The following is a 9784-nucleotide window of genomic DNA, read 5'->3' on the forward strand; positions in this document are numbered from 1 at the left end:
GGGTCCTTTTCTGTTCGCTCAAATTACAATTGCCAAGGCGCTAAATAGATTTCTAGCTTGCGATTTTTCCTTTAGCTGGGGGTGGATACAAGATGCATACCTTTTAAATTTTCTCCTTATGCGATGTTTTTTTTAAATTATTATTTCGTTTATTTATTTTCTTACAGGCTGCTGCCGGAAGTTTGCTAAGAATTGGCGATGTTCTGCAGCAGATCGCGATACGGGCGAATATTTCGTTGACTTCGTTATTAATTTTTTTAAATAGTCTTTCTCTCAGAAAATTAATAAAACTTTCATTGACAAATTTTTTTGCTACTAAAAAGTATTTCGTCGGAAGCGCCGCATGTAGGAAAAAAACAACTTTTTTTCGATAGCGCCGCGGCTCTTCCGCCGAAAAATACGGTAGTTAGTTTTGGCTTTATTGAATCATTTTTTTAACTAGTATATTTCAGTTTTTGAATTAGAAGCACATATCTCAGTCTATTTATAAGTTTTCAGGCTTTTGCTTTATCTTGTATATTAAGCTTATGTATTAAAATGTTGAGATATTACTGTAAAACTTCGACAATATAAAGTGTTCGTTAAACATCACTCTTAATATTTGGGAACTGACACAAAAATAAAACAAAAACCATAAATGCGAGGAATGAAACTAATATTTTAATAAAAACAAAAACATCATTAGAGTCTGACAAATCTATATTGAGATCAATTGCACTGAGACTGAAAAACACTAAAACCAGCTTGATTCTTGGATGAAACAGAAAAACAGTTCTGAGAAATGCCTGTCACTTTCATCCCACAATGACACTAGTTTTAATGTTTTTAAATACATCTGTGCTATTGTAGTAAATTTCTATTATAATTTATCTCAATTTGAAGTCTTTTGTCTCATTTGCTTTATTTTAGGCAAGGATTGTAAAAATTAGGTATAATTGTTGAACATACTATATATTGTAAACTGTTTAATCTTGCCATCATTTTAAACTTTTCAAATGTATATAAATGTTTTGAAATAGCATGAAGTTTAAATAACATGTAGTTTAAATAAATAAAAAGCTCATTCTAAAGGTGTGAATCATGTTTTATAGATGATGATTGGGAAAAGGAAATGCAACAAGAATTACAAGAATATGAAGTAGTTGCTGAAGGTAATGAAGATGATCCAGATTGGGAAAATGAAATTGAACAGATGCTGGAAGGCAAAGTTAAAGATGCGGTTTAAAACATTTACTAGCTATGTATAAAATTCTATTGAAACCTTTATTCTCACAATTGTTGTGTTGATATGTTAATTATTTTCATACCAAATGTATCAAATGTTCCCAAATATTCATGAAATATATTGATATCGTTAATAGTATATGCTTGTAAATGTTTTGTACAAATAAGGAAGTTTGTATATATTTTGAAATGTTTATTAAGTGTGCATACAATTTTTTTATTAAGAAGGAATATAACCATACATATTTTTTATTTACTTTAAAAAGATATAAGGGTAAATCATGTTAATTTTTCATCTTGAATTAAAGTATAGATAATACTATTTATCCTAAATTAAATAATATTGCTTCTGTAAGACCCTGATAGTATATTATCCCCTTCTTTAAAGTTTTAGTCTTACATCAGTACGTTTTCTTAAGTAAAAGAATATTTTCTAGAAAAATTGGTTTTTATAGAGTCAAAACATTCATCTTAATCATTACTTTAAGAAAGTATTTTGCGATACTTCTTTCTTTTTCTAATTAAATACTTTGAGAATATTTTTTGGGTGTTTGTGATGAAAGTTTTCCTGTGATTTTTAAGCATTTGTATTAGCCATATATAATAGGATTGCTACTTTCAAGGTATTGCACAAAAATCTTTTTTATAATTATCTATATCCAGTAAAACCCTGATTTTACTTTTTTTCATCAGATCAGCGATAAAAAAACGCGCAAAGCGGGAAAACATAAAATCAGAATTAAAAAATTCCAAGCATATTTTTCAAAAATTGACACTTGCCAGGTGAACTGCTAGAAAAAAGTATGTAATCATTATTTGTTTTTTGTGTTTAGATAGAATATCTATGATTGCCTATTCAATACTAATAATTTTTGCAAATTCGCTTCTTAGTTTACATTTGCAAATAAAAATTGTTTCTGAGTTTATATGCTTGATTAGTTATGGGTATGTGCTCTGTTTTTTTTTCATTTTCATCATCACTACCATCCAAACCAAGCATTAAATCAGTTATCTAAGGAATTTCTGAAGTGATGAGATTGTCGAGGTTGATATATGCGTCATCAACTTACAGAAAATTTTCACCTTCAGCCACACCATTTTCTTTTATTTGAAGGACTAATGTCCTCATTGAATATTGAAAAGTCTGCTTTATTAAATCCGTTTGTTATGGATTTTTTATTAACTTTTCCCAAACTGAGCACTTTAAATTCCGAGCTTCCAGAACATTTATCTTTGTTTTAAAAGCATTCTGCAAATCTCCAGAATAAAGAAAAAAAGAAGAGATTTCCTAACCAATTGTTTCTTGTAATGATCTTTGAACAATTGGATGATCTCTAAACTTCCACATTTTTTATTTAAGATCCAAATGAGCAGTGCATTGATGAAGAAACAAATTGATTTTTTGCAGTTGCATTTCTTAATTATATTTTTGAATTTTGCTTCTTTCACCTCTCTGGTTTCCACAAAGGAAGATACATGCCTCAATGAAAAATGGACAAACAGGTTTGAATTTGAAAAAAACTTTGAGCATTTTGGGAAAAAAAATGATTTGATCTGTCGCAAGGAAAACCACATTAGGATTTTCATAAAAGTGTTAATGTAAGATATAGGATATTTTAACATTATCGGTTGAAGCAATTTTCATGAACCAGCAGAAAATGACTTTAGAAGCAGGATAACGTAAGAAATGAATAACCTAAAAAACCGGGTTCCACTCTATATATGTTTTCTATTTTAAAAAACGTTTGTTAAGATTTAATGTTATGTTTAAAATATTAATAATATGATTTATGAGTAGCTAATATCTTTAGTGCAGTAAACATTGTATATTATGTATCACATTTGTAGTTCTCTGATCTTACTCCATGATCAGTCGCTCCTCTAATATATAAACTAACATTCCTTATCTGATAGCAGAAATTAATATTTTGTGTGTACTATTTATTTTTTAGCTCTTATAAATATTGTATTTAATTAATTTTTGCAGCTTTTTTTTTTACTTTGATATACCATAGAGTTTTATGCCTTTATAGATGGATGCTTAATTAGTTTATCTTATTTTGTGTGCCATCAATTCAACAAGTCAATATCTTGTGATGATAAGATTGAATTTAAATAGAAAATAGAACTTGGATTTTAACAAACGTTACTATTATTGTCTAAAAAAATTCATTTTAATACTTATAAAAAAACTCTACTATTAAAGAGTTACAATTTTTTCCTCCCATACATTTGACTTGGAAGCTATTAATAGTGCTTTGTGAAGTTATATTACTGTTTTTTTAGACTTGTAGTTTTTTAATTTGACTTATGTACTGTGCAATCTTTTAGAGTCTTAATGATGTTTTTCTAATTCGTATTTATTTTTCTGTCAGTATAGCATTTAATATTTTTAAAACCAGCAAGTAAGAGTAAAGCATTTTTGAGTATATGCACTTAGATATCAGATAAGGTAAAATCAAGGATCTAATAGAAAATGTTAAATTTTACTTTTTATGTAAAGTTTATTTTGACTGTAGCACAATAATATAATATTCAAAGAAAGTATCCAATAACCTTATAGAATAGTTATGTTAGTAGCTGTATTAGAGTTTAATTGTTCTAATAATCGTATTTTATGTTACTATAGTGTTTAAAATAACTTTATGCAGTGTGAAATAAGTGTACACAGTTTACTTTATGCATAAAAACCTGAAAGAAATCAAAATTGTATCTTAATTAAAAATTTGGTATTATGTACCTTTCGAAATCTTGAAAAATTTTCACCCAGTAATTGCTTAGGCATTGAATATCCCGAAAGCAAACATCTTTTATTCTGATTCCAAAGTAAAAGCATTTGAATAGTTTAGTTATTAGCTAATATATCAAAATATTGATACAAAGAAACGTTTTGGTCTATTTACAAATGGCATTTTACACTAATTTGTTTTTGTCTTAATGTATGTTTTAAGTTTAAATTAGTGTAAAATCTGTAAGTTCTCACTCAGGTTATTATTATTTTTTGTTAGTCTTCAGAAAAGTTTAATTTGAATATAGTGTGTCAGAATATATTAATTGGGAGGAAAAAGTCCATGTACATTTCTTAGTATTTGGACCCTGTTAGAGTTTTAGCAATGTTCATTTTTATCCTATTTTAGTTTCAATTTGTATTTTAAAATTAGTTATTTTTCCCCTCATTTTTTATGTGTTCAGACATTTTAGGTATTATTGAAGTGCACAAACACAGTTTAATATAAAACTTGCTTTTAAAAAAAATATATTGTTACATACTCTAATGCATGATAGAAATTATTTTAATTATCTAGGTACAGATTATTGAATAGATTTTACTTGCTAGTTTCATGTTTTATTTGAATGAGATTTATATAACTTTTTAGTTTTTGTTCATAAATGTATACTTTGTTTTTTAGTTTTCAATAATAAATGCAACTTGTAATGAGAAAATTTACTCTTGTCCTTAGAATAGAATAGATTGTGTTGAAAAATAATCTAAAGTATGTCACAATGGAGTAATGCCATTCATTAAGATTTTGAATTTGTGCAAACTATGCAGAAAACTATGCAAAAGAAACTATTTTTTTATTGGTTCATTTCCTTAGAAATGCCAAACAACGTGTGAAACTGTCGCACTGGGGAAAATCTCGTTACAGATTAGTCAGCTGTGAATTATTTATATCATGTAATGTAATATTGTTCTATATGAATATAAAAATTGTTTTGATGCAAATTAGGTTGTATTTTATTTTATTTACTGTTCATCTGTGCTTCTTCATACAATGTGTTCCATTGTCATTATCCTTAAAATATATTTATAGAATTTTTGTCAGAAAAGAGGTTAAAAAATGTATATGGGGTTGCAAGTTCATAATCAAACTTGCAAATTTTACAGTTTTTACAAATAATATTTTCTAGTAAGGGGACAAATTTATTTTTAAATATATTACTCTAGGTTTAAGAAATTTGGTTTGAAATTAATTTATCTGACATAACAAAAGGAATTAAAAAACATGAAAGATCTTTAAAAATTATGCCTTATAGTATAAATGTCTGACAAAAGTTAAAAAATTGCTAATAAATGCTTTTATACTCTGTTTTATAGTTATAGCTATAAAATTTTTTTTAGCCAAAGTCATAAAAGTTAACAGCTATGCTATTGTCAAAATCAGTATTGAAGGTAAAAATAGAAGTATGAAAAGTAGCTCTATTGTTTAGATGAAAGCAACAGAGGTTCATTTTCACTTGTTTTTCAGTTTTATTTCCCATATTGATGATTTGTCTGGTTTTGGTTGAAAAAAAATGTTTACACCTTATTTAATTGCGACCCCTAATTTATGTTTTCTTTCTTCAGTTTTTGAAAATCATTCAATATTCTTAAAATATCAAGGACTGTGATTATGGCACACTTAATTTAAGCGAGAGAAAAAAGTAAAAATAAGAGTTTTACCATTTCCTGATGAGAAAAAAACAAACATGAAGTTACTAAATCAGTATGTTTTCATGATTCATATTCTAAAGCATAATTATAATATTTAAACTTTGATTTTTGACCTTTAAGTTGTGTATATCTTTCATATAGACTTAAAAAAGTAAGTATGTTGCAGGTTTTTTCTATCTTGAAACTTAACTATAACTAAAAATAGTTCTTAACATCTCAGTTCTTTTAATATCCAAAATCTCTACCTTAGACCGCAATATTTTTTATAAGTACATCTATGGGGGTCAATCATGTGTGATTGTATCTCCTAAAAATCTATTAAAAATATTTTGTTTTAAAATGTTACTAAATTTTACTTTAATATAAATAATTTAAAATAATATTTTTATTTTAGTGCAAAAGTTGTATTGTAAAATTAAATGTTATGATCAAATATTATGTTTGCAGTTTGCATAGTGTATCTTGCAAGAACGAATTTTCTTTTTAGTTCTGAGTTAAAACAAAATGCTAGTACATGCCCCTTTTTTGCGGTGTGTTTGTTCATACCATATTTGTTATTATGTTGAAAGTTTACCATACATGTTCATTTAGTAATAAGGTGAATTTGTTCTTCAGTATTTTTTACCCCACAAAAAACTAAAATTTATTAATTATTGATGTTCATATTAACTAAAGTAATAATGCTATTAAATAACACTAAGTTGGGCAATGTTGTTCTAACAAAAGTATATGAAAGTTTTTTTTTCTGCGGTAAGCATTATCAGTATTCTGATTTATTCTGTTTCTTTGAAAACCAAATCAAGGGACCCAAGAGATAAAGCTCCTTCTTAAATTGCCTACCCAATTGTCTTGTGTTGACTTGTTTTTTTTTTCCAACTACCCCTAGTCTGCATGGAAATGAAGTAATATGTTTCTAGCTCTTGGCAGATCATGGGTTAGAATTCCATTGCTATTACTTGTACCCTGTGAGAATTCATGTTTTTTTTACCTCCGCTTAATCTAAATTAATTTTACTCTACGGTTATCCAGGAATAAGAGTTTATTCCGATACTCAATGCAGTTGTTCCCTTATATTCCAAGTTGAGATCAAAACCATTGGGAAATGAAGATGAACATCATTGCCTTAAATATTGTATTTGGATAAATTTCCTACTGGTAGTGATAAAATCAACTGTATTTTTCTACAAAGTGTTATTACCACTACCTGCAGAATCTTCTGGTAACAATCCTTTTACGTTTAGTAATGGATGATGAAAATAGTTATAGATGGATAGTTAGGTTAAGTAATGGAATGATTAAAATAGCAGTGTTCTTTGCTCAGTAATGTCTCCAATATGTTTTGTTAAGACTTTCTTCTATTGATTTAATCTCATTTTTATAAATTATTTGTTGCAATCTTTCATAACATATATTTATAAAATTTGACATTTTCTTTTTTAAGGGTTAGTTCAACGTGACAAGCATAATTTCTTGAAATACTGCAACATGAGCGAATATATATTAACTAGGAAGTTTTCAGTTCAAGCACCCTTGCAGTTTATCATTATAACCATCTATGATTTAAAGAAAAAGGATGATATTAAAAACTTGCTTTATTTTATTTAATTATTATTTTTTTAAAATTTTTCTTCTCTGGAATTGATTCTTTGACCATTTATCCTAAACTAAATACGGAAGTAAAACCTGGTTATTTTTTTGCACATTATTTCAGTTCTGAAACTGAATTACATGGCAAGGAATTTTATCTACAAATTGCCGAAGTTGCTTTACAGTTAACGGATTAAAATGAGTACTTCCATACTCATATATCAATGTGATTTTGTATTTCGTTCATCTAGTATTATATATACAATAATGACTGCAAAGTTTTTTAAGTCCCTTTATGTGGATATATATGTCATTTTTTTATGTTAAATACAAAAGGGGTAAAAACAAAAAGATTAAAGTTGGGAAAAAAAACAGTTGTTTGTACAATAAAATTTAAGAAAAAAAAATCTTTTATTTATTCAATGAAATTATAAGGTTTAAACACTTATAGTTAGGTTTAAAATTTCAAAACCAGTTATAATTTGACTTGCATTCAAGGCTTATATGTATATGTATATTGTTTATTGATTTCTAATTAAATATTCATTTCTGATCTTGTTTTTACTATGAATATGTTACTGATACTGTTAATATACTCTAAAGATTCTAAAATTATATGGTAAGAGCAGTGTTTAGCAAACACATATGTATGCATTAATGAGATTCAATTCGGGTAGTTATTTCATTTTCAAAATATTGGTATCCAAAGGGGTTATAAAATGAAAAAAATATTGTATTACCTATATATATATAGAGAGAGAGAGAGTGTGTATATATATATATATATATATAGAGAGAGAGAGAGAGTGTGTGCGCAATGAACTTGGTAATCTGATGTTTTTAAGGTTTGGGATGAAATGTAATAAATTTTTCAATGCTAATAATAATCATATTCTTTATAGACAACATTTAAATGAAATTGAAAGAGGAAAATGATGTAGGAAATATATTTAAGATTATATTGTTACTATTCTCCCTGTTGAAATAATTATTTAAACATTTTGCACTTCGAATAGATTATTCCAACTAATGAATCTAACATATGTCTTATTGACAGGAAATATTTAATTCACAAAATGCTTAAAAATTGTAAAATATGTATATATTTTTTAAATATGTAAAACTCTTTAATTTCCTTTAAAAAATGATATACACTGAGAGTTAAGGAGCAAAATATGTTCTAGTATTGGATTCTAGTAAGATTTGCACTAATCACATTAGCAAAAAAAAAACTTAGCATTCTAACCTTATTTCTTTACTAAACTAGCCTTAAAAATTGTTGCCAAGAATCGTTGCAAACTATTTTTACGGTTTTTGTATTCCATTACTTACTACAATATTAATTTTTTTTAAAAAAAGTATCATACTTCCGAAAAAAAGTAGCAGCTGCAGTCGTTTCATTACTTGTAGTGCGTCAGTTGCAACCATAGAATAATAGTAATAGTTTTCGCCATCAACAATATTTGAGAAATATTGAAAAATGATAAGAAAAAGAGAAATTTTTCTGTCCTTACAAAATAAGGTATTCCATTATCATTAAAAGTGCTGCCATTTTTTTTAACTTACAAATTTTGATTGATTCTAAATAAAACCTTCAACAAATAAAATTTTTAAAATCAATTGAAGCTTTAAAGATTTCAATTTGAATTGCAAAAGATTTTATTTAGTTTGAAAAAGTTTTATATATATATATTTTCTCTAAAATTTGTATTTTATTTGTTTATTGCTAGGACAATATATTAATGAATTGGAAAAGGAAAAATTATTCTAACATAAGAGGAGAACGAAACTCTTCTAGAAAATTAGAATATTCAATTTTCATTAAAAGTGGTGCCGAATGAATTCATATTAAAGCTTACAAATTTTGAAATCAAATTAAACTTTGCAAATTAGCTGAAACTTAAAAATTTGAGTTGCGAAAAATCTTATTTAGTTTGAAAGTGAATGACGATTTGTAAAATGTTTAAATTGAAATGCAAAACTTGTTTCCAAAACAAACAGTTTTATTACCAATCTAAACATAACATTTCTCTACAAATCTTTTTATTTTATCGAAGGTAATATTTGTGTGTATAAACCATGGGTAACTTCCTCGTTAGAAATTAAAATGAGCAAATAAAAAATCTTAACCTTGAATAAGTTAAAACATGTTGAAAACAAAAGCGCGAAACCTCTTCTTTCCTTGTTCAGTAGATGAAGAAGATGGAGAAAAAAAGGAGGCCTTAGCAACTGCTGAAAAAAGCTCGTTCTCTTCTCAAGGAAGAAGGCAATGCCCTTCATTGATTGGGTGGGCCGTCTGCGGCCCGTCTATCCCCCTCCCTACGACAGGGATGGGGGTTTCACGTGATTAAGTATTGTGCACTGCGGGTTATTGAAATACGCTTTCTCTCCCCCTCCCCTTTATTGTTGTATTCACTAATAGTCTCTTTCTTTTCAAATTTGTATCATTGTTGCATTTAAGATGAACAGAAGTAGAGGAATCATGTTCAGAGGAAGTAGATTTTATTGATTAAGATCCGTCTGAGGAAAGAATAGACT

The 9784-nt window shown here is 27.1% G+C and overlaps 1 protein-coding gene across 1 annotated transcript in view; it reads left to right on the forward strand.

The window, feature by feature from the left end:
- Window positions 1-4951, forward strand: part of Sap47 (Synapse-associated protein 47kD) — a 41989-nt gene extending 37038 nt beyond the window's left edge. The window contains exon 8 of the mRNA XM_016062785.5: window positions 1092-4951. Coding sequence (XP_015918271.1) covers window positions 1092-1225 — 134 coding nt within the window. The 3' untranslated portion in view covers window positions 1226-4951. The remainder of the gene's footprint in view (window positions 1-1091) is intronic.
- The last annotated feature ends 4833 nt before the right edge of the window (window positions 4952-9784 follow it).

The sequence above is a fragment of the Parasteatoda tepidariorum genome, chromosome 12 (assembly GCF_982258835.1).
Source record: "Parasteatoda tepidariorum strain Cologne lab strain chromosome 12, Ptep-v5.0, whole genome shotgun sequence".
Taxonomy (NCBI): domain Eukaryota; kingdom Metazoa; phylum Arthropoda; class Arachnida; order Araneae; family Theridiidae; genus Parasteatoda; species Parasteatoda tepidariorum.